This window comes from the organism of the source record quoted next, unplaced genomic scaffold (genome assembly GCF_019419815.1).
Source record: "Pyrus x bretschneideri cultivar Hongxiangsu unplaced genomic scaffold, Pyrus_bretschneideri_v1 Contig37, whole genome shotgun sequence".
Classification (NCBI taxonomy): Eukaryota; Viridiplantae; Streptophyta; class Magnoliopsida; order Rosales; family Rosaceae; genus Pyrus; species Pyrus x bretschneideri.
Window position 1 is genome coordinate 2,989,765 of NW_025999690.1, and position 26,374 is coordinate 3,016,138.

General features: G+C 37.8%; 1 protein-coding gene across 2 annotated transcripts; it reads right to left on the bottom strand.

Annotated features, from left to right (window-relative positions):
• Window positions 1-5,861: 5,861 nt before the first annotated feature.
• On the bottom strand, window positions 5,862-9,516 carry LOC125468342. 2 transcript variants are annotated; one of them, XM_048563994.1, is made up of 5 exons: window positions 9,424-9,516; window positions 8,762-9,293; window positions 7,927-8,425; window positions 7,663-7,744; window positions 5,863-6,310 (listed from the first exon to the last, which is right to left on the bottom strand). In XM_048563994.1, exons 1-5 carry the CDS (start codon window positions 9,478-9,480, stop codon window positions 6,086-6,088), a joined length of 1,395 nt encoding a protein of 464 aa, XP_048419951.1. In that variant the 5' UTR covers window positions 9,481-9,516; the 3' UTR covers window positions 5,863-6,085. The 2 variants fall into 2 exon arrangements, with proteins under 2 accessions (XP_048419950.1, XP_048419951.1); XM_048563993.1 differs by lacking the exon at window positions 9,424-9,516 and having other exon boundaries at window positions 5,862-6,310; window positions 8,762-9,399.
• Between the last annotated feature and the right edge of the window lie 16,858 nt (window positions 9,517-26,374).

Below are 26,374 nucleotides of genomic sequence, written 5' to 3' on the forward strand. Positions count from 1 at the left end.
TGGCACACTGAACAACAATTTTTCTTACATGGTATGTATCGTTTAAGTGGTCTGAAATATCTATCTATTATATATAAAGAGAATGAAAATGATGAATAGTGATTTGGTGTCACCATGCTTCAACAAAAAAATTTGAACAAAAATGCCCCCAAAACAAAAAACTTCTAACGTCGGGCCATTTTCATCATTTTAACAGTATTTCTTTAATAATTTACTTTTTGGTGTTTTTTTTTTAATTAGTACCTCATAATAAGCTATCAATAATGTGATTCAATTTCTCTATTTTTAAACACGTTCAAAACATCTTAAGAGGCGTATAATGCAAGTTATAAAAAATGTATTTCGTACGCGGATAACAATGTGATTAAATAAGTTATCAAATGATTGTTTTTTTTTTTTAACAAACGATATAATCTACACTAAGGGGGAGGGGGTGGGCTTAGCCTCGCAATGGGCTAGCAATAATGTGATTCAATCAGTTATTTATTAAATATTATTTTCTGTATTTTTAAACAATTTAAAAAATTTTAAGAGGCGTGTAATGCCGGTTATAAAAAAGGTCTTTCGCACATGGATAATAATGTGATTAAATTAATTGTCAAATAATTTTTTTTAATAAACAATATTATCACAATATGTTAGCAATAATATGATTCAATCAATTGTTTATTAAATATTATTTTCTCTATTCCTGACGTAAATTCTATAGAGACCGATTTTATTATGTGAATTCAGCTACTTTAATTGGCTTATGAGGGATTTCTTCCAGCATGATCTAAAATTATTCATTTACTTCAAATATTTGACTTTCCTTTTGTCAATTTACGCATATAAATACATTTAAAACATATAAGTCATAAATAGCATGCCATGACTGAAACAATGTCTTCTGCACGCACGTGAGCTCGTGCATGAAGACTAGTTATATATAAAGAGAACACAAAAGGTGAATAGTGTTTTGATGTCATAATGCTTTACCAAAAATTATTGGACTAAAATGCCCCAAAACAAAACACTTCAAAGACATCCCAAAATAATGCAAGGGCATTTTCGTCATTTTAATACTTATTTTTTTTTAAAATAATTAATGATTTTTGGTTTTTTTAATTATTATTTTTTGTTTTAATTAGTACCTCACAATAGGACTATAATAATGTGATTCGATTTATCTATTTTTAAACACGTTCAAAACATCTTAAGAGGCGTGTAATGCCGGTTATAAATTCGCACGCGGATAATAATGTGATTAAATTAGTTGTCAAATGATTTTTTATTTTTATTTTTAACAAACGATATTATTTATACTAAGGGGAAAGGGGTAGGTGTAGTCTCATAATGGACTAGTAATAATGTGATTCAATTAGTTGTTTATTAAATATTATTCTCTCTATTTTAAACACGTTCAAAACATCTTAAGAGACCTGTAATGCCGGTTATAAAAAAAGTCTTTTGCACGCAGATAATAATGTGATTAAATTAGTTGTCAAATGAATTTTTTTTTTTAACAAACGATATTATCTATACTAAGGGGAGGAGTGGGCTTTGCCCCACAATGGGCTAACAATAATGTGATTCAATTAATTGTTTATTAAATGTTATTTTTTTTCTATTCTTAATGTAAATTCTATACAAACTGATTATTCTGTGAATTCAGCTGCTTTAATTGGTTTATAAGGGGTTTATGATCTAAGATTATTCATTTACTTCAAATATTTGACTTTTCTTCTAACATGATTTAAAACCTATAAGTCGTGTGTAACATGCCATAATTTAAAAAATGTCTTCTGCATGCGCATGAACATGTGCGTGAGGCTGGTTAATAACTAAATCTTGGATATATGAATCTAATGAATCCTTCCAACGAGTAGTCTTTGCATATAACTGGTAACTATTGAGTGGCATATTGTAGCCGAAACCCCACTAAACAAACAACCACTAAAATTAAACTAACATGGTTTAAGAAATTTGGAAGACCAGGAAACATGGCACCTTGCTTTCAAAGCCAAGGCCCAAAGAGAATGTCATCACTCTTTCTATTTCGCTCATACATCTCCATTAGATATTTTCTTCAGAGTCGGGCAAACAACGTCGTTGGTGGCGGGTCCTTTTCATCTTCATGATTAAACAGTTATACACTGAGGTAGCAATCAAAGGGGGTAATTAAAATATCACATCTTTAAGTAATCAAAATTTAAAGTTATTGGTCCTTAAAGTTGATGGTCATGCCTTACTGGCTTTTTATGAGGGTTTTGCACGTGGACAGAAGAAAAAAAAACTTATATAGAACGGGTTCATCGTCACATGATGTTTTTTATTTAATAATGCATTGTCATGTATAAATTTTTCTCTACGTGATAATGTATTATTGGTTCGGCACACTAAATGATGGTGAACTCGTTCTATGTTAGGTGTTCTTCACTAATGGCTAAACCCTATGACTCAGTAGAATTTATTTATACAAATCAAAGAATACACGTTGCCACCATTATATGCAGGTTTAGGATTCAGGGACACATTTGTGTGGGACTCACTCCGTAATAAGTTCTAATGATTCAACCGTTTATCTTTTATGTCTTACCTCAAATATTATATCTACTAAAAATACCCAAAATCAAAAACTATATGACCGTTGGAATAAATTTGGTGTTTTTTAGAACCATGTTTGTTCATCTCCTTCACTATAAATAAATGTCTTACTGATTTTGAATTTATCTAATTTTTTTAAGGATGATTTATGAATGATGCATTAAATTATATACAGTTCGAATTGTTTAAATTTACAAAATGAGCTTCTACAAAATGAGAGTCAAAATATGTGTCAAAAGCATGTGTTTTTGGATTCTAACCCATATATATATACGACTTTTGAGAGAAGCTCTTATGTTGTATATTGGTGTTAATATATGAGTCAGACTCAATTATGAAGACCAAGTAGTGGTCCAACGAAGGAAAGCGATCCTCTTCGGATCCCTTTCTCTTAATCCACCAAATTCAGGGATCCGGACTGTTGAAAAGTTGATCCAACGATAAAGTTATTATAACTTTTAAAGATGGGTTCCTGTTTGTAGCCGTTGGATTAAATTTCAACGGCCCTGAATCCCCAAACTTGGTGAATTAGGAGGAAGGGATTCGGAGAGGATCCCTTTCCTCCAACAAATACCACCAATACAACTTTAAGAGAATGAGTCATCACCATTGTGATACAATGCTATAGGTAAGTTTATCTCGCAAAACATAGAATTACTAAACTTGCTAACCAATATTAGACTCAAAAACTTTAAGATCTCGTTTGGTGGGCTGGATGGAATAGACTGTGATCAATTAAAATAGAGTCTAGTTCAGTTGTTTGTTGTGTCAAAATATAAGATGAACAGAATTGGACAAGATGAGTTATAAGTCCAAAATAAAGTGAGTTATCTAACTGATCCTTATAAATAACTTACAAATACTGTCTTACAAGTCCCAATCGCCAACCTTTTGCTGCAACTGCAAGAGTGACCAGAAAAGCAATCACATTTGAAATAGTTAGGTCATTTAAGACAAACTGGTGCAGCTTTTATCATCAAAAGATATCAAACCTTTGGTCTCCTTGCGCACATAAAGAAATCAAATTATTATTGTGCCAAAATCTCTCTTTGCCATTTGCTAGTGGTAAAAGTATATATCCTGTTCTTTCTTCTCGTGCATGGCTGCATGCATGTAGATAGGTTACAGGTTGGTCCCAGAGGTTCCAACTTCCAAAAATGGCTGGTAGGAAGATATTGTGGTGTTCTTAGATTCCGGAGGTAATAAGCCAACAAGCCAAATAACAAAGAAACAGCACGGAGACAACACTGCTTTCCACACTTCGCCTTTGCAGGCTTCAGATGTTTTCCGAGTCCAGTCTAACCTTCTGCTCTCATGTGATCTTTATTTAAAGTATACTCAAAAAAAGGTGGAAAATTGTAATTGGGACTCCGGTGCAAAAAGTATATATATAAGACCTTGAAGTAAATATATGGTTTCAATAACTCGAGCTACAAGTTCTTTCTAAGGACGTGTTTACCTAAGAGGAATGAAGTCAGAGGATTGAGAATTGTACTCATTCCAAGTGATTCAAGTGTTTACTAACATTGGGCGAATGAAATTGTATATTGGGCCCATCGAAAATAGAGAATCAAATCCCTGATTTACCTGGAATCAAATTACCAACTAATAGGTGGTATTTGCATTCCGGAAGAAAGCCTTGAGCCGGAATCAGTTTTTTCTACCCAATATACCCTTATCTCCTCTCCTTCCAACCTTTTCAACAATCTCGGCTTCATAGCAAAGCACCGAGTGCCTTTAGGTTTCAAATCAAAAGCCAGTGAAGAAGCAGACATAAGAGAGAGACAGAGACAGAGGATCAATGTGGAGCATATTGGTCCTCTGTCTCTGTCTCTCTCTTAAGTGTTATTATTTTGCAAGTGCAGATTTGTCAATCAAAGGAAGGCGGAAATTTGCATCCACAACCAATATAATAAATAAATATTTGGAATTAGCTAGTTATTTGAAGAAGAGAAAGAATAATTGGAGGAGAAGAAGGAGAATCATAAGGGAAGAAGAATGAGGGAAGAAAGATGGGGATTTTTAGAGGGCGAGGAGGACGGGGAGGGCCTGCGTTAATTTCGTTGTTTAATTGAAGGCGTTCATAGAATTGATATATGGTGGGGGATTTTTATATGGTAAATAGATGTTTTTTTAGGATACATAATTGTATTAGTGTCATATATACAAAATAATTGTGTTATTAAAGGCTTTTTATATGGTAATTAAAGGTTTTTTTTTTATGATAAATAATTGTATTAGTTTTATATATACAAAATAATTGTATTATTAATTAGCTAAATAAAATTTAAATATGTTTTGTACAAGGGTATTTTAGTAATCAAACTATTTTTGATTCCGATTCATATGAACTGGTAAACAACTTATAGAATATGCATCATTTGTACTTCGATTCTAAACAGTTTTAGTAAACAACTTCAACATAAATCTAATTCTGATTCCACCTCATTCTGATTCCTTCTCAATTCAATTCCTCTCAATCTGATTACGAATTAGTAAACAAGTCATAAATGTCAAGTCGTTAATAAGAAGAAGAAAATGTGTTTCAGTTTGGACTTAATTTGTTTTTGGGGTCGTTACCGTCCTTGATAACTACTTGTAGACACATGTAAGGTTACTCTTTCTACTAATGTGGAATTCACTCATGTGTGAGGAATTTTCTAGCCTACCACGTGGACAATACTAGCGGGGTGGTGTGGAAAGTGTGTGGCCATTGGGCTTCACATGTGGTACAACTGGCTCTAATACAATGAAGAAAGTTGTGGTTTCACCGTAAAATCAATTAACAATATAAGGAGTATCCAAATTACTTATAAGCGCATGCAAGGTTGCTACTTCCATCAACAGTCTTTACTTGCACCAAAAAACACAAATTCTTTATACAAGCGATATTGGCAAGTAAAAAAATTAGACTCAGTACTTCATTTATAAAGATAAATGCTCTTAACCAAATATTGGATTAATGAAATGTCATTTACAGGTTATCCTTCAATACTTGATTAAGACATTGTTCATTGGTAGTGATTTGGGGTGCAAGTTTGAATTTTCAATTCCGCCATAAAATTTCTAATCCGAATTAAAAATAGTGTTTCCATCCGATCTAAACTTTTTGGAATGGAAAATGGAAACCCAATCAGTGATCCAATTGTACCGAAATAACCCCAAGTAGTGATTGTTACACTCACGCCTATATGCATTTCACATCCATCAATCCTCCTTTATTTATTCAATCCTCACACAAAGTACAGGAGGAAGAGCAGGAGTACGAAAATCGCTTCCCTTGTTCGTAAGTTAATTGTAGATTCTAATTCAGATTCGATTTCCCCTTGTAACGAAAAAAAAAAATGGCCTAGTGTTGCAGCCACTACTGCTCTTTTTTGAACTTACAATGGAGCCTCATTCTTAAAATATGTAGTTCTGATTTATCTGTGAGACTAAGTAGTAGTACAAATCAATAAATATATATTTTTTGCATTTTTTTCTTTGATGACCTCGATTGTTACTTAATGTTACTGCAAGGGAAGCAGCCGCAAGAAATGTGGCCAGAAAAATGTGGGTTGTGCCTATTTGTGATCATTTTGTGTGCATTGTTGGTGGCCTTGTGGATTTGTTCAGAGTGCTGCTGCCTCGCTGTTGCTCTCCACTCCTCAGCTTTTCTATGCACTACTGCCATCCTCTTCATCAGCTTCTCCTCCAGGTTTGAACTCATCTTTTGTATTTTCACCTATAATCCAGCACAAAAAATGCATCAGCCAGTTAACTACAATGAAGTTCAAGTGAAAAGGGAGAAATTTGCAGACGTGAGTTTGACTACATTTTGTAGAGTAGATGAGCTCCCACTATGCAGGCAAGTTAAAAGTAGAATATTAATTGTATAAAAAAGAGAAAAGGTGAAATGTTAGGGTGACCGCTACACTGTCATGTGTTGTTACTAAATTGGACATGATTCGTATGTCATGGACATATAAAGTATGGTATTAACAAATAAAAATCCAAGTTATAACAATAATGAATTGATGATGCTACAAAATAGTGTGACTATAATACTGAATACTGAATAGTGCCATCTTCACTAATCTATAATGAATATAGGAAAGAACAAAAAACCAAGCTTCCAACCCAATTAAAGTAAATACTCTCCAATTCCCTATGGATTTGTAAATGCTGCTACTTGCACATGGGAATGCTACTTGCCAGTATTAAAATGCGGGGGTGATGACTTCTAGCTTTCTTCTTTGCTTTAAAGGTTTGGCATGCATAGAAACTACATATTATATAAAGCAAAACGCACTTCAATGGAAGTGGACCAGAGTCCAGTGTAAAATACAAAAGAAGAGTAGTATCCAAGAGCGACGGGTGGCTCGAGAAGTAGGATGCCAACAAAACAATAACCTTAATCCAACCAGAACCAATATAGTAATGCACTTCCTACCATTGCAGTTTGACAATGCAACCACTTAGTAATATGTTTGATAACCAAATAGCAAAAGTGCACTATAACTTGAAATGCCAGCTCATGGATCCATCATATGGAATCTACAATAGTTAGAAAATTATTATAGTAAATACACACAAATAGAAAATATTATAAGTTTTTAATCAAAAATAGAATTAGAGGATCACTAAATCGAGAAGGGAAATGATTTTAGCATACTTTATTTGTGGTCTTTGTATTGAGTAAATTAAGGAAGAATCAAGGGATAAAATTAAACCGGGTGTATAAGCAGAAAATAAGTGTGAAAATCATTTACCACCCAAGAATAAGCCGTATTTAAATCAGGGTTTGTGTGCCCCTTTATTGATGTGACGTCTTAGTGTTATTCGGTTTTTTTTTTTTTTTTCTTATTAAACGTTTATAACCAGTTCAACTTTTGTATATTTTCCAATTATTTCCCTATTCTAATAGAAAATCATACAGAAAAACGGCAAGGGAGGCAACATCAGTATTCAAGTTACCATCTCACGTTTGTAATGCTTGCATTTGAATTGCCATGCAAAAGCAACAAATGGTTAAAGAACAAAAACCTGCTAGAGTAAGATTCCACCAAGGATATAATAACAGAATGACAAAAGTACCTCAAGCTTTCTTGACTGAGCTTCTGCTTTTGCACTTTGGAGGTTGACCCAAGCTTGGATTTTTGCTTCTTCTCTCTGATACCTGTACATTAAAAACACATTCATTTTTTTATTACAAGCGATATTACTATTCTAAGTTTGAGTAAAAGACGGGGAGAGGGTTTAAACCCTAGATGGAGTGCATCGAAAATGAAGGCCTTACCCACCACCTGCAAAACTACTCTTAAAACTCAAAAGAAATGTGGTTTAACATCTAGTTATTACCTAAGGCAGCATTTGTTATTTTCTTCCCCTTCCCATGCAGCAGCTCTAATTTCAGAAATTCTTTCTCCCCACGGATTGCTTGTTTCAAAATGTCTCAAGCTTTTCGATATTTCCACTTCCTCTTCTTCCCTTGAGCTCCAGTTCGATTGAACTGAATCGTACTGCGTCCCGAGGCACTCCTGCAGCTGGGCAATGTCAATGGTGTTGTTGGTGCTGCTAGAGTGCCCCAATGCCAATGGCCCTGACCTATTTGCAGGTGTGTTGTGGCGCGCGGGAGATGAGCACTTGAACAGCGTAGAGCACCTCGAAGTTGTGGAGCTTCCAAGAGGAGTCATCTCTGTGCCGACATCTCGATGGTGTACATGATGAGCCTCTTCTGTGCCGCTGCCTGCATCTTTTATGGCATCACAGGCCGAGTTTTTGAATAGAAAACCTTCTTTAGTTGGCTCTAAGTACCTGGAATTGGGTAAAATTGGTTCTATGTCGTTGACAAATTTATCTGCACAAACAAAACAAAACCCAAATTTCAGTTTTGTAATACAAATTAACTCAGTTCATAGAAATTTGGTTATGATCAAATTAAGCAATTTAAATGTAACAGTAACTATTTCAGCTAGAAGATTTAAAGACTCCAATTCTCTTTGCATAAGCAGATACTTAGTAAACTTAGAACAATTCTTGTGTGTTTTTATAGAAGGTAAAAACTAGATTCTACGCATCCGCACCCCCCCCCCCCCCGGGGGCGGGAAGATGAAGGTGGATCAACAAGGGGGGCATGTGATGCAAACACCAACTGGTGAGAAGCTTCCACAAAAGTTGAAGTAAAATATTTAACCTTTTAGAAGCACATCAGCTGTGGTTGAGACCCCATTGAAAGCTCTGGCAGATTGATAATTGTTCAGAGAAACACATCTTTGGAAGCTTGAGACCACCTTTGAGACCTTATCCTCTGTGACCCTTAATTTTTCAGCAAAAACCTCACATTGTTTTGGGTTAAAAATATTTGTGGAATCTGATTGTGGCTTGATGGTGTGAGCAGGAGATTCTTGGCAGGAAGTGCTTATGAGCCACTTCTCAGCATCATCCCACTTTGAAGGAAAGCTCTTTCTCGAAAAGTTGCCAACTGAGAAGCTGAAAACTGGCCTTCCAGGAGTAGGAGGAGCTTCTACTGCTCTCCTCTGTGTCACAGAGCTCACTCCTCCCTCCCTCCGCTGTGCTGACGTGACATTTCTTGGGACCGGGAGTGACTTGACAAAATCAGAGGTTTCCTTGAGGTTGAGCTTGCAGAGAGGATCTGGAAATGTGTCAGCAAATGGGTTGTTACTGGTTTTTCCATAGAAGCTTGGGTTGCTCTCCAATGGCTGTTCCTGAATCACAAACACCAAAAACAACAGGAAAAAAAAAAAGGAAAACAAGGAAGAGTAATTAAAACTCATATGGGCAAATGTAAAAACAAAATGAAGGTAAAAGGAAAAAAACCAAATGTGGGATATTTACCCCACTGGATGAGATAAAAGATGGAGGTTGAAAGCATCTGGGGCTTGTGAGATCCATGGAGAGAGAGAGAGAGAGAGGCTTTGTGGATGTGGATGGGATGCTTCTCTTTGTGGAGTCAAATACTTTTTGGTATCTTGAACAAGAGCTGTGTCTATATCCTCCACCAGTTGGGTAAATTATAAAACACTTTTTCATAAGAAAATGACTCAGTCAACAGCAAATTTGAAGCAGAGTAGAAAAGCATTGACTGCTCCCACGTTGCAAAATTTTTTTTGGGACTGTGAATGAAGTTGAAGTTTCATCATAAAATTAATTAGTAATATGATGAGTAGTTTAATCTCTTATAAGCGCTTGCAAGATCATTCCTCTTATCAATGTGGGACTTATTCTCAACACATTCTCTCATGTGTGGCGAATTTTCAAGCCTAACACATGGATAGTACAATGGGAGGACGTGGAGCACATGTAACCGTTTGGCTTCACACGTAGGACAACCTGCTCTGATACCTTCTTAACAAACTGGGGTATCCCAGTTGAGATTGAGGGAGGGAATTAAGGCCATCTCTAACCGAAGGCTAGCCAAATGACTCGTTTTAGACATCTGACCCTCCAAAATATTAATATTTTAATGAACAGTACGGGGCCATATTTGTCTCCATCTCCAACCAAGAGCCAAAGGACCATAGGGCTCGTTTTAGTCCTATCACAAAAAACCAAGAGTCAAAGGATCATATTTATCTCCATATCGGTTAAGTTGGATAATGCTCGAACATAACAAGACACGTTCTTTTTCTCTCATACCAGTTAAAAGTACTGTTACAAAATTGAGTCACATGGGAGTTGGCAGGAAGCAAAAGCTTTGACGCTCTGCCTTCAAAATTTAGACTTACTGTATAACTACAGTGACAGGGCGTCGCACTTGAGCAGAGGCAAGACTAGGAACTAGAAAGTGGACGAAAGAGTGTACCTGTACCTCGTAAAAAGAAGAGAGACTGCTTTGAGAGTAGTCCCAAGCGTGAGAGAGAGAGAGAGAGAGAGATTACTTGTTTGTTTTATATTGGGAAGCTTCTTTTGGGGTTGATCGATCCCCTTCTCTAGGTTGTGTCCTTTTACAGCTTTTACAAACAGGCTTTGTAATTTGGATGGACTCTATGGATTATGGTGCATGTCTCATTCCAGGTAACTAGATTGCTCTATATCCCATCTCCATGTTTGTCTGTCTGTCTTGCTCTTGGCCTATAACCCAATTGTTTGAGAGATGTAAAGAAAAGGTGACAAAAACAAGTGGTGGTGGTGCGTATCAAGGACTTGTATTGGTTACATTGGAAGTAGTTTTGGGTAGTTACTACTTACATGAAGTTGAACACCAAGAACACATGCTATACTTTCAAGAAGTTGAACTTCAAGATTGGCTCATGTTATGGTCCAGAATTCTTAAACCTTGGATCTTTAGTTAAGGAATAATGTCTCAACAACTTAAAGTTCCGTACCGTGACATTCTTTTACTGCACTTTTATCTATCTTTGAAATTACATATTTTGTAATATGAAACACCCTGCAATGCGCAGACTCACCTTTAGTTTAAAATAGATCTAGACTCTGGTTTTAATTTAGGATAAAGCTAAGGAGATTAAATTTTATAAACTAAATGGTAGGAAAGTTGATGAATTGATCTATTATTTAAGTGTTGACTAATGTACTTATTTCTTATTGGTGATACATTACTTAATTCGCAAATTTAATCTACTTGCACTTTTACCCATCATTTCCATAATATGGCTTTGTCACTGTCTCGGTGTAGGTCAACACGCCTTGACTTCAGTGTTTATTTGGATATTCAGGTCAGGATTGTGAAGCCAAAAATAATCAAGAGGCGACACGTGGAGTTTTGGGCAAAATGACAAAATTACCCTTGAGGATCACCGAAATTCCTACGCGCGAGTAGTGAACAAACATCTTCAACAAGTGAAAATTCCAATATTCAAGAGATGGGACCACGGCAATTCACAAGGCTAAACGTGACAATAAGTGGATCGGCACCAGAACCACGAGTTTCCACCATAGGAACCACCGCGATAGCCACCATGGTAGCCACCCGCAGCGAGGTCCATGGTGTCACCACCACAGCCCGAGCTGTGCCATCCAAGGCCATGGTGCAAGCCATGTCACTTCAATCCCAACGCAAGCTCAAAGCGTTGTTAAGCCGAGCCTAAGCCTTGCACACACTCCCGTGGCCCAGCCTACTCCGGCCAAGCAGCTCACTCTCTTGGCCCAGCCTGCTCCCACTGAGCAACCCACTCTCATGGCCCAGCCTGCTCCCGTGGCCTTCCAAGCAGCCCAAATCGATCCAAGATTAGTTCTACCGTCCTGGCTCTAAATTTCCGAACCAACGATCTAACCAGAAGCATTTTCACCATATTTTTCTATGGATTTGACATTTTCCAACTCAAATCTCATACTCGGAATCTACCACACTTCCACTACTCAAGGAGACGCATTCCTTCCAAGCTATTCCGACCCAAATAGAGAACAACACTTGTCTCAACAAGTCATAAAGTTGACGAGTGCCCTTACACAGCAGACGACCTTGGTGAACCAGCTCTTGCAGTGCACCAAGATGCAATGTGCCCCATACGAGGTGTCCCTAAGTAGGACAAGGGCAGACAAATAACCTCTTTAGCAGCCTCCCAGCAAGTAGCAGCTCGACCAACCACAAACCAAGCGTTCAGGAAGTGTACACTCTCGATTGGGCCCCTGAGATAGCGTATACTTCCGTCTGAGCGTGCAGAGGAGCGTGCACTCTCGACTAGGCCCACGGATGAGTATACATACACGGTTGGGGTCACACTCCGATAGTCAACATGAACAACCTTCTAGGCGAAGTCTTCATTTGCAGCTAAACCCATAAGAAGCATCATCCACCTTACATCGGAGTAGGCAGCATGACGGACAGAGAGAAACAGTCACTCAATCCGGCTCAAGTTCAACCGGCAGCTTGCAAAGAACTCACTCGCCTGCTAAGAAAGCATCATTCGTATCGCATTTGCTACATAGACGAGCCAAACACATGGAAAAGTAGCCTAGACCAGCAAGTCATGGCTAGGGACAGCCGAGAGCTTTGTTAACCCAACAAAGGTAAATTCAAGAAGAAGTAGAGAGACTCTTGACCAAGCGATCGCGTAATTTTCAATGCAACGAGGTCACCGATGAGGCACTACGACAGAACATGACCAACATAAGCAGGTCATATTTCATAGACGAGATCGAGCTGGCAAAGCCTCTACACGAGTTCGACATGCCACATTTCACATCTTTCAAAGAGGATGAAGACCCGGAGAGAGACTTAAAGCACTACCGAAGCGCAATGATCCTCTATCGAAACAACGATGATTTCATCTGTAAGATATTTGCCACCACTCTACAAGGCGAGGCGTAAGATTGCTTCTATACCTTACCGCCACAATCCATCCGGAGTTTCAACGAACTTTCTTTGGTTTTCACCAAAGAATATTCATCATATCGCTCAATCAAAAAGAAGTCCGACCATTTGTTTAACGTCAAGAAAAACCCAAAGGAGTCGCTTCGTGACTATGTGAAAAGGTTCAAAGCAAAGAAGGCAAGGATAGTCAGATGCAACAACTCGATAGCTAAAACAACCTTCTTAAAAAGACTTACAGCAGACCACCTGCTATTCGGAAAATTGATCATGAAAGAATATCTAACTCTAGCTATTCGGAAAATTGATCATGAAAGAATATCTAACTCTAGCATACTCTTTCGCTCTGGCAGGGAAGCATGCATTTTTGGGATGAGGCTCGCTGATGCATATTCAAGGACTTAAAGAAGTACAGAAGACTTATTCGCATGTTTGACATTATCTAAAACAGCAATAAGCTCTACCATCATACGAGAAGAGATGGGGGCCCGACTACTTGTATTCCACAGTTCAAAAGCTCTCATCGATGCTATCATAAATTCAAAAGCTAACTTTGGTGATAGTTGTTGCAAGCAAGAAGCTTAAGTTTTACCTTTAAGCAGACACAGTTATCCTTATGATGCACTATTCCGCCCAATCCAGACACGCAATAATAAACCCTGGCAGATGCAAAGTTTTCTAACGAACGTAACAACTCGACCCAAAAGACACACCAAAGGCAAACGAACACTAGAAGGAGACATTCGGAAACAAGTTTTGTCCTCGTCGCCCCAAAAGATTCTAGGAACAACATGTACCGACAGGTGAGCACTACCTCCTGCTGCGCGTCACAAGGCCCTAGCCTACCCTTACTTCATAATTTAGCTCTAGAGTGGTCCAATACTGGCAGTTAAGCATCTCTTGCTACGTGTAACATGGTCCCAACTCCATGAATCTCTACCACGCATTCACGACACAACAGAGAGGCCCAACGACGCCCTGAAGGTAGTCGAGCATGCCCTAGCCGTGTCTACTCCACCCGATGGAGAATTCTGACATTTGCATGTCAACGGCGCATCCAACAACAAAGGTTCGAAAGCAAGCGTAGTCCTTGTCACCCTAGATGATTCGATACCCAAACAAGCGATCACTCTAGACTTTAAAGCATCCAACAATGAAGCAGAGTACGAGGCCCTACTAGCAGGCATTTGAATAGCAAAAGACTTGGCGGTGAAAAAGCTAGTAATTCATTTTGATTCACAGTTAATCACTAGCCAGACTACTTGAGGCGTTTCAAACTTACACCCTCACTTAAGTTCCACAGGCAGACAATACTCACGTGGACTTACTAGCCGACCTAGGCTTTGCCCCTAACCACCAACTCAAACACTTTATTTTGGTGGAGTATCTAGACGAACCAAGCATAGAGGTAAAGCCAGCAGCCGAGCTGTCACAAGTTAGTACAACTCCAAACTGACAAGATTCCATTGTAGACTATTTAGTCAATGGCACATTCCCCACAGAAAGATTGGAGTCTAGGAAGCTCCAAATCAAGGCAGCACGCTACTACATGTGGAACAATATTCTCATTCGAAAATCCTACATTGGACTACATCTCCGCTGCCTAGCGCCTCCCGATGGCTTAAAGGTTCTAAGCTCAATCCACAAAGGCGTTTATGGAAATCACTCTGGAGGTCAATCCTTAACACAGAAGGCTCTTAACGCAGACTACTGCTAGCTTACCATGCACCGAGATGCTAAGGAGTTAGTACAAAAGTACGACCGTTGCCAAGGTTACAAGCTGATACCATCACTACCTGCCAATAAGCTACACCCGCGAACGAATCCTTGGCCATTCATATAGTGGCCAATCGACCTGGTAGGACCTATGCCACATGTTACTAGGGGCAGAGGTATGATGATCGTGGCAACCGATTACTTCACCAAATTGGTAGAAGCAGAGCCCAAGACGACCACAACTCAGATAGACATAGAGCACTTCATACAAAGGAACATCATTTACCGATTTAGTATCCTTTAGTTTATCTTCACCAACAACGACCTATAATTCGTGGGCAAATATATGGAGAAGTTCTTCCAAAAGTATGGCATCAAGTAGCACATGTCCACGCCGAGATATCCTCAAGGCAATAAGCAGACCGAAGCATCCAACAAGATGATTATCGGCTGCCTTATGAAATCCCTCTCCAACAAGAAAGGAAAATGGCCAGACAAACTCTCCGGATGTCAATGGGCATAACGCACCACCAAAAGACGAGCAACCGATGAGACTCTTTTCTCTTTGGTATTTGGCTCAGAAGCAATCATTCATCCCAATGTCATCAAGCCAAGTATCATCACTCTACTACGAACCATTGAGCTGAATAGTAAGGAGATGGCCACAAGCTTAGATATGGCAGGGGAGAAGTGTGAGCAGACCATTACTCACATCGCAACCTAACAACAGCTCTTCTCCAACTACAACAAAATGGCCAAGATCCGACAGTTCCAATCCGAAGATCTAGTCCTAAGAAAAGCCTTCATCATTGTCTGCAGAGAAGGCTCCAAAAATGGATCCCATCTGGGAAGGTCAATACAAGATCAGCAAAATAGGCGGCAAAAGTAATAACACCCTCGCTACCAAGAAACGACAAAAAGATCAAAAAAAGTAGAATGCCTACAATCTGAGGAAGTACCATGTGTGACATCCTACTACATCAAAGCTCGAAGACTCAAGTAGCTCGACGGGCACCACCTCACAAGCCGAGGATTATCCAGTTATTATGCAGTTCCTACCTTACAGCTAAGTTCTTGTTCATTTCACTCGTTTTTCAATGAGGAATTCAAAAGTAATCACAACTTAACTCGGCTGCATGCTTACAACAACTGATCACTCATGCATTTCAAAAGAAGATTGCACCCCCTCCCTCGGAAAGACCACTATGCTCTCTAGTGCGAAAGGGTAAACGAATTCCTCGACACCCACATGCGTCAAATCTCTAAAACAGGAGGATAAAATCTACACTCTGAATATCCAAATGTGGATAGCATGGCTGCCTTAGTATAACTAAATGCACAATGGCTTGTGTCAAGATTCCTAGAAGTAGCCATAATGGTATTTTTTAAGGCTTAGCTAACTGAAGGATTTTGGGTCTCTTGGCCTAATCTGTGGAGAACCGGGCCTAAGAGACTGAGGGGACACATTATGTAGTACGCCCTATAGATTACTACCCTGGAACCCTAAAGCTACTACTGAGTGCACTAAGGTAGCCTACAGTTTCCGGAAGACTGTTTACGGCTTGCCTTTCGAGCAGTAAAACCACACTAGACTTATACAACCACACATTCTTATGAAAGGTTAAACAAGCTAGCATGCATATACGAAGCTTTATCCACTGCTGACATGCTACGTAGTCGATAAGCTTCACTTCTACCAAGTGTGGAACAACCTACACCAAATCCTAAAGTGTCGTGATACTTGCTACGCAACCTATGGAATTGGAAAAAGACAAGGTTAGCAGCCTAGTGGTTACGCGGACTTGTCTGCTTCTATAAGTAAGACATTCGGCTGCCAACCTTATGACTAACAACTTTGCAAAGTTCTACACCAACACCTACAACTGCATAGGCTACACGGACCTGTCTGCTTATAGAAAAGTAGCACGTCTGCCATGGTCTATAAAATCTAAAGGTTAAGGCATGAATAAAAGAAGTGAAGATGAAGAAAAACAAAGGAAATATGTTTATAAACAACTAGCAAATGTTGAAGGAGTTTAAGCAAAACAAGAGTTACAAGAAAAAACAAAGACAATCCTAAAAGGCTACCTAGAAGACTACACTTCAGCAACTTGGACATCCCATGACTACTCAATCGCCACACCTTTAGCAGCCGCGACGTTCTTAGCAGCGGCATCATCCAGCACTTCACCCTCGGCTGCCCCAGCCTAGGCACTACCTTTTCCAACTACTTCACCAATGGAAGCCTCAAAAGTAAAAGCAAGCATGTCTTCCGGAGAAATAAAAAAGGTCTCGAAACCTCGAGCCCATCATTCTCACCTTTCAGCTACTTATTTTTCTCGAGCAAACCAACACGGACGCGCTGCAACTCATCCACTTCCTTCTTCAAACTTTCGTTGATCTTCAGTACACCTTGAAGTTTCAACTCTTGGGGTTTTAGCCTATCGACGATTTTCTTGAAGTGGATCACTTAATTATATGCAGTAATCAACTCTTTATCCTTTACATAAGTAACAAAACAAAGCTTAGAAACTGCAAGCTTAAGATCTTGAATCGAAGGTATGTAACATCTAATCTCTTCCTCTGCACTTTCATAATTAACTTGGATCGCGTCAAGCCTAGTCTTCAAGTCAACGATCTTTTGGCGAGTGGTCTCAAGTTGTAAAGAAGTGGGGGCAGAAATATTATATCCTTTCAAAGCAACGAGCTCATAATCCAACTTCTTGATCCCCTTGGCCGAGGAATAAGTTTCAACTGCCATAGTCTTCGCCACCTCCTTGGCAGCCTTGCTATATCTACATTATAGCAAGCAAAGAAGTCCTTTTATATTGGGTCATATGCTTCGCAAAGGAACTTGGGCGAACAACCTTTCTAACTCCATCAACAAACTTGGCACAAGAGTCCATGTCTTCAACCAAATCTGGTTTCAAAAGCACACAGATCTCAGCAGGCTTAGTGGATTTCTCATAGCTGCCCACGCAAGTAGTCTCCTCCTTCCTAATAGGCGAATCAGTCTCAGCAACGGAAAGAGTGGGCCTTAGTGCCACTTTAGCAGCAGGGTCTACCTTATTGCTCTTCATAATAGCAAGCATTTCTGAAGGAGAACTGAACATAGCTCCCAACGAACGTCTTGGCACAAACTTCAGCACTGGGGGCATGATAAGACTTATACACTGAGCAATACTATCAGCAATCGTACTAGCCATTCTCGACATGGCAAACGCCACATGCTCAGATCTAGCAGCCTTATTTTTCTTCCCATTGGAAGAAGTCATTTTAATCACAGGTTTCTCAGCAGCAGGCGGAACCACATAAGCAACGGATGAAGTCTTCAGTTTTTCTGAACCAACATCTCTTGAGCAGGTTGGGAAGATCTCTTATTTCCACCTTCATTCATAGTAGGCTCTACGACAGCATTCAGATAAGCCAATGCATCCGCTTTGATCTTCTTTACCTCCTCTCTCGGGAGCAGCCCACCTTTCTCCCGACGAAGAGGATTAAGCAACCAACACCATTCATAGTAGTCAGCAGAGGAGCTCAACCCATACAGGCTTTTCCCTTATTTTTCTCTCGAACCAGCAAGCAGGAAGCCTGTATGCCCAACATTTCAGTAGCCTATGCGGCTCGCCTAGCATTGCACCTCAGCGTCTCAATCTGCGACCCTAACCACACAGTTGCCCTTGGCTTTAGGCCAAACCAAGCAACTCAAGTAGTGGTCTCTGCCACAATACTTCCTCAGTCCATGTCGAGCCTACTCCTGGCCCCTGCCAGCCGACATGCCACACCACCCCGAAGGCTGTCTCGCGGTAGCACTATCTGAGAAGAAGATAAGGAAAATTAATTTTTTTCTTACCTCGGTGCAGTGCGGATAAGACAAAGAAAGCAGCGAAAGACGGTTCTTTGCACGGGCAAGTGTAGAAGATTGCTAGGGGAGGGGAGCAAATATCCTCTAGTTTTCTCTCTCTTGTAGGGTAGAATAAATCGCTCTCCAAAGTTGATTTAATAATCCACTTAAAGTGGACTTAAATAAGCTTTGAGAGAAATTTATTTCCCTTTCCTAGAAGGATCTAATTTCCAATTATAGAGGGAATCTACATCAAAATAGGAAGCAATCCTACGTTTCCTAAAGCAAGAAATCTCTACACCTGCTGCCATTTCCTACGAGCAGCCCAACAGGTGTGGGGGCATTTGTGGAGCCAAAAATAATCAAGAGGCGACACATGGATTTTTGGGCAAAAATGATAAAATTACCCTTAAGGAGCACCGTAATTCCTACGAGCGAGCAATGAACAAACATCCATAATCAAGTCAAAAGTGCCTAAATAGGTATTTATTTTTAAACCTATTCCATCCATCCTCATCAAATCCTCTCCACAAGGTAACCCCCAAAACATTTCTTTTAAATTATGTTAATTGACTAATTAATGGATTTATTACCTAATTAATCTATTAATGGCCAATTAAACCACCAATTACACCCAAAAAAATACACAAAAGGCCAATCACCTTCTCTCCCAAAGGGTCCGGCCATGCACTATATATTCAACCTCATTTCCTCTAAAAACCTAGGTCTTGACTCTTGCTAAACACTCAAAAATTCCCCAAACACTTTTCTCTCAAAATTCTAACTTTGGCATCGGAGCTTCTTCGGCCAAAGACCCCCTCCAAATTCATCATGGGGCGTGAGGCTCTTGGCCTTGACCAAAGGTGTTATTTATTTTTTAGGTGCAATTTTGTCCAAGATCAAGGAGGAAGAAATTTGCATCCACAGGGATGTGTCATTTATGTATCACACGTGCAAAATTGAGTACCCACCAAAGTTTTTTCTCAATAAAGACACTAAAAAGAAAGGATAGTGCTCTTCACACACTCATTTTACCTCCCACATCCTTGTTAACTTTTTGTTATATATCTTCTTCAATTCATTCGATTTGACGACCTAAAAGTGAGAGGAGAACAAGAAGTAAAATTGGGTGTGTAGATAGCATTACCCAAAAGAAAAGTCCAAAACACAAGACCAAAACTATGTAATTATTCGGCCTTTAGGCTTATTTATGCCTACGCCCTCTAAAACTCAATGAGTCTCACTTTATTCCATGTAACTCAAATTTTGGCTTAACCCTCTAAAACTCAACTTATTTTTCACTTTGCCCCATGTAGTCTGTTGGAAAATCCGTTAAAGTTGGTGACATGGCACAAATGGGTCCCTCTTTTTACAAAAATATATGCTATGTGGATGCCATTTGAAAAAAAGAACAATTTTTTTTTTTTTTTGAACTAACGATATTATCTATAATAAGGGCAGGTAGACTAAGTCTCACAATGGGCTAGCAATAATGTGGTTCAATTTTGCTTTTGACAAAAATCAAACCTAAGACATCTCACTTGCAAGTGAAGAGGAATACCATCAGACTGTATAAATTCAAAACACAAGTTTAGATTAATGCATTTAAAATAAGAAGAAGTCCCCTTATCCTTCTTGTCAGAACCCTTATTACCCCCTTTTCCCTCATCCTTCTCCCTCCTCGCTCTTCTTTTCTTTTCCTTTCTCTATTCTCTTCTTTAATTTCCTAGACAATCCCATTGATGAGTCGATATTATACTACATGTGTTACCCTATTCTTGGTATTAATGTACTAGTTATTTTGGTGCGGTTTTGATACTTTGATTTATATTTCTAATGTAGGACATGTGATTTCCTCTTGAGCTAAAAGTGACCAAATAGATGAATGTTGGAGTGATTTTAATTGGAGGATGTTCGTGAGTCTCTCAACTTGTTCGTGTCAAAGTTTCAGATTTTCACCCAAGCGGATAATTTAAGGCAATGAAACAAAAGAACAGCGCGCAATGTTATCAAAGTGACGTTTTGGGCTTATTTGGACTATTTAGTATCCAAAATTGTGTCTTTTCGCAATGGACCATTCTAGAAATATGTTCAAGACATCATAAGCTTTAAAATAAGTCATCTTGGTCCTGAGTTAAAGTCCTGAACGTCCAGAAACATGGCTAATTCTCTGCTGGGCAGATTTTCATGTTTGTTTAGATTATGTTTCCTAGTTTCACTTAACTTATTATTTTTCATAGTTTTTAGAAAGGCCTTTTCTAGGAAGGATTTTATTTTGTAATAGTATAATAAGACTATTTGGGCATTAGGGTTCAGTGTACACTAATTTGGAGAATTCAGCTTAGAGAGTTTTTGATGTTTCAAGTTTATTTACAAGGTATTTCTATCCATGTTCTTAATAATGTTTTTCTTTATGAGTATGTGTAACTCCTTTTGCTAGGATGAGGTCATGAGCCTTAGCATGAATATGTGATTTTATTAATTTGCTTATGAATGGATGCATGCTTGTTTTGAATTATTGATCAGGGTGTATAAACTATCAAATTGTCTTAATGATTCGCGACCATTAAGTAATTAGACAAGTAATTTGATGCAATTTATGTTGGAACGTCACTCTGAAATTGAGTAAGGCTTCTTGTGATTAGTAATTGTAAGTTCACTTAAGACGAACATCACACTCTTAAGGTTTTTCAAAGAATTTTCACAAAGCTTAATGGGTCTTGCATGTTTATATTTGATCTGAACATCACAAACGGGTGCATGCTAGATATATGTTTCACCTGATGTCTTGAACATCACGAGGAAAATATCTGATAGGAGCATATTCATGTGACTTAAATGGCTTGTTCTTGTGCATTTACGTTATGTTTCTTTAGTTATTTTAGTACTTTAAGCTATTTTCGTGGGTTTGTAGGTCCAAAGGGCTAAAGGAGCAAAAAGATGCATTTTGGAGACTTCTGGAGCACTTTTGGGCTAAGGATGGATAGCCTATGCTTGGAGCCAAAGTGTTGGACGAAATTGAAGACCTAATTGAAGACCAAAGTGTTGGAACCTTGTTCCCTTTAGTTTTAGGACATTTAAACCTCTCCTATATCCTTAGCCGTGCATAACATTCCAACATTCCACTCCTTCATTTCAGCCACACTCCCACATATCATTACTTATCATCACCACTTATCACTTATCATAATCACATATCATTACTTATCATCACCACTTATCACTTATCATAATCACATATCATACACTTATCATCACCACTTATCACTTATCATAATCACCCATAATCATTCACTTAAATCAGCCACATGCATTCACCCTTTAATCCATGGCAGCCACCAACCAACCTAGCTGTCATGTTTCCCCTTTCATCATTCCCTCACATTCTTTAAATCAGCCAACACATGCTTACACATGCATTTTCAGCACCAAAGAATCATTGCACATGCATTTCCAACCCACATGCATCATTTAATCATTCAAACATGCAGCCACATTCACTTTACCTAGCTGTCATGTTCCCTCTCCCATTCCCTTCATATAAATCAGCCACATACACCCAAAATCATTCAACCAACTTTGCACATGCATTCATCGTCACAACCTAGCTGTCATATTCCCTCTTTTCTTCCTTCATTCACCTATAAATAAGCATCCATTACATTCATTCCCAATTCATTCACCATTCACGCCAGAAATTCATCCCCTCTCTATAACACATCCATACTTCACCATTCTTCATATTTTCTGCCCAAAAATAAGCCTTGAAGTCCCCTACATCCATCCCTATCCTAAACACACCATTCACACCATCAAACTATCCTTAGACCTTGTGCTACAACGAAGAGGAAGATAAGAGGGCCTAAACGTTCATACAATTCAAGTTTGAGTTGTTGGAATGTTTAGGTGTTTCTTTGATTTCAATATTTAAGTTCAATACTCTTTGTTTTGTACGAATGAGGAATGGAAGAGAAGAGGGCCTAAACGTTCATACAATTCAAGTTTGAGTTGTTGGAATGTTTAGGTGTTTCTTTGATTCTCTTTGTTTTGTATCATGAGGAACTAAACCCCCCCTCGGCTAGGGGGGATTTGAAATATATGTTTATGCTTGCATTTTGATTTGATTACTTCTAATTGCGTTTCATAAGTTGTGAATTCAATTTGTTTAACTATTTGATTGATAACCTATTTATGTATGTTTATTGAGAGTGCACACTTAATTTTCATGCATGAATATGACGCTAGAATATAAGGGAGTTTCACGTAATAGTTATGAACTTATATTCACAAGTAGTGGAGGCTGCTTATAAACAATCGCGTTAAACGAATTCTTGGCATAAGTTTCATGCAATCATAGTAACGAATGCCTCGTTAACACTTATAATTTTCATAGAGCGTAATGATTCTTGCTTGTATCTCTATTATGCAATCATGTAGGGGACTTGTGGGGAATGTTTTGGGTTGTCGTATGCAATCATCCAATTCAATAACGTTAGGAAGATTTGAAGGTTAATTTAAGCGGACCTAATTAACTTGGGGTGTTGAGAATTCATGGTTTATTGAAATGCAATTGGAAATCTTTTATTTATGCAAGTGTAACATGTGTGGAGATGAACCCCTTGGCTAGCATCCATTCATTCCATTTCATCAATTTCATATTTACATTCTGATTTAATTGCAATTTGTTCATTTAGTTTTATTTCGTCAAATCAAAACCCCCCGCCCCTTTACTTTCTTGTTCTATAGTGTTTAGAATCTGTTTAATTTGTGTTTTAAAGTGTTTTGAATCAACCTATAATCTTAAATTCGTCCAAATTTGTGTTTAAGGTCAGAAACTGCCCAGTTAGTGTTTTTAGGCAGTTTTGAGTCTTTTGAACTTGTTTTGAGTCCTTTGAGTCTTTGTATTGTCTTAGATTAGTTAGAAAGTGTTTTGATTTGTGTTTCTAAGTATTTTGATTCAAGTTTTCATCCAATTTCGTCCAAAGTAGTGTAGGTGCTCAAAACTGCCCAGAAAGTGGTTTTTAGGCAGTTTTGAGTCTTCTAGTTGCTGTTTTGGGTTTTAGGTTTGTTTAAGTGTTTTAACTTTTAGTTTTGCATTCTTTGAGTCGAGTTTAGTGTTTTAAACTTTGTTTTTGAGTTTTTAAGTCCATTTCCAAGTGTTTAGCAATCCCTCCTAATCCCCGGTCTAGAACGATCCCTACTTACATCTTTACTACAATTTGACAAAAAGAGGGTTTAATTTGTGTGCGTATAATTCTCGCATCAATATCCAAACTTAACCTTCAACTCATGTATGTGGAAATTCATAAATAATTGGTAAAATTGCATATGATTGTTAATGGTGATGGCAGGGCCCTAGTGCTTAAATTGATTTTCAAAACCATTTTCTTTTAGTAAATTTTACTTTGCCAATTATTTAATTGTTTTTATTTAAAATTCGTTTTTATTTTTTAAATTTCCAAATCAACCTTTTCTACTTTGTTTCAAATAATTAATAAAGAATTGGTTCTATGAAAAAAATAATAATTAAGATTTGCTTTAAATACAAATTATTCATTCAATCCCTTACTGAGCTGTTATACTACAATAAGTTTATACTCTTACAAGTATTTTTAAATATTTTCATCCTTACTTTTAAAAGTACAAAAAATTTCTTGCATCCATCAACACCCACTCTCTCGCCCAAAGTTCTAGTTCAAGTAACAAAGCAATAATACAAGTTGTGGGCATTTTCTCAGTAAAATTCTCAGTTGTGCTTCAAAATAATGATCACCTTTTGTGGAAGGTCGCCGTACGCAGAGAGACACCGGCAATATCGAGACATTTTTATTTTCTATTTTAAATGTACATATTTATAATATAAAATTCATTCTTTTATATTTAAGTTATTTGTTTTGTAAAAAAAAATATGGACACAAGGCGCTTATGTGGCATGAAAGTGGGTTCCATTTGTGAAGTGATCCGGTCCTTCCAAATTTCATTCAACGGTAAAAAATTATCATAACTTTTGAAAAGTCATTTAATAAATTTGACATATGCTATCAAATTTGATAGCAAAAGGTTTTGCCTTCAAATGGCTCAGCGTCACATAAGAAATTAAAGGCTCGGTTGGAGAAAGTTTGCTGTCATTTTTTACTGTTATATGTTTACGTGACAATTTTAACATCTTCTTTAGAGATGCTCTAAAATTTTCATTAATGAAATGAGTAATGAGAACTCAGAAGATAACTAGAAAGTGGAAAAAATTTGAATAAATAAATAAACAAAGATTGAATGAAACTTAAACGAAAAGCAAGCTGCATCACCTAAAAAGGAGTAGTTGTTTGATTCTTTAAAAATTGAGGTGAGATATATCACCATATAAAGAAATACTTGTAACTTAAATTTGCCTAACATTTGGCTCTCTGTCCATTAAAAAATGAGTTGTTTTATTAACAAAGCCACATATTGTTGAATACATCCACATAAAAATTAATAAATGACTTATGTATCATAATATGAAATGACTATTTTAGCCATAAGATTTGGATACACCCCAAACCAATTTCCCGGTGTATTCTAAGATTATTTTTCTCCAAACTCCCACCCTTCGTTAGAAAACAAAATCCTAACCGCTAAAAACATAAACAACACATTACTGAAAAAAATGTCATTTTTACGAATCAAACATGAAATCCACGTTTCGGGCAGTTTCAATTTTTTATTTATTTATTTTTATTTATTATTTTTTATTCTTTGAGTGATTTCAACAATGTAGTAATGCATGTTAGAACTATTTTGGTAGCGCGGAGGGTTTTATCGTTGCAATCTAGTAAAGATGAATCCTCCAAACTGCAGCTAGGGTTTACTTTTTTTTGTTTTTTCCTTTCATCTCTAAAGGAGGCAGATTGTCTGCCCTTCTAATATGGTACCCTCTCCATGCCCTCCTATTTTGTGCGATTATGGTTAAGCCATGTCAACATTTTATATCGATTCTTTTTATAGAGATAATAAGACAAAAAACAATAGGAATATAAAATGTTGACGTGGCTTAACAATAATCGCACAAATAAAAAAACATGAGGAGGGCATACAATCTGCCTCCATCTCTATATGTAGCAACTTCGATTTTTATTTGAACAATACGATGAGGTAGGAACATGATAGTGACTGTATGTGGATGTGTGTGCAAATTCCTTCAAACAAGCAATTCGAGGTTGGAAGCTGGGTTGAGTTGATGGGATGTGTGATGTGCGTGCACTTCCTAATTGATTGAGTTGTTGAACTTCTAAATTCAAAGATGAGCGTCGTGCAAATTTCCCTCAGCCTGCACATTGCAGACTTCAAATCTTCTGTGTCTATTTTGTGTTTGTTTGTTTTGTTTTGTGTTTTTTTTTTGTTTTTTTTTTTTGTGATTTAAATTATTAATTGATATGTATTAAGTTTATGACAACAAAGTGAGTTAAGATGAGTTAAATTATGGGCATGTGTTAATTAATGGTTTAGCTCATAGAGAAACTATACGCAAAGAGTGCAGAAGATTTGGACTTCTCAATAGGCACCACTATGCCACCAGTAGCCATAGTCAAATATGATGAAGGACAGTGCGGGGTGTGATGACACATCCCGACTTAAATCAGGGTGTGCTGAGCGTCACGTGAGAGTGACGTAACCATGTGCTCTAGTTAGTTGGGTTTCTATTTATTCGCATTTCTTATATTAATATTGCTTCTGCACATCCCGACCGAAATCAAGGCGTGCTGGCCGTCACGTAAAGGTGATGGCCAACATGCCTTGATTTTGATCGGGGTGTGTCATGTGAGCTTAATATTAGAAATATGTATGGTTCATCAAGATAAATTTTAATTTAAAAAATAGATATGGGGTTAATTAAATATTTATGGTGTATACAACAATGTATGTAGTGCTAATAAAACAGCCCTTTAAAATTATAAATTTAGTAACGAATATGATAG

Bases quoted from the DNA above. Each gene is read 5' to 3' on its own strand.
- LOC125468342 (XM_048563993.1), bottom strand. From the start codon at position 9,362: ATGAGTTTTAATTACTCTTCCTTGTTTTCCTTTTTTTTTTTCCTGTTG. The intron at 7,745-7,926 runs GTAATAACTAGA...TTTAATGTACAG, and splicing joins AATAACAAATGCTGCCTTAG to GTATCAGAGAGAAGAAGCAA. The intron at 6,311-7,662 runs GTACTTTTGTCA...GCTGGATTATAG, and splicing joins CTCAGTCAAGAAAGCTTGAG to GTGAAAATACAAAAGATGAG.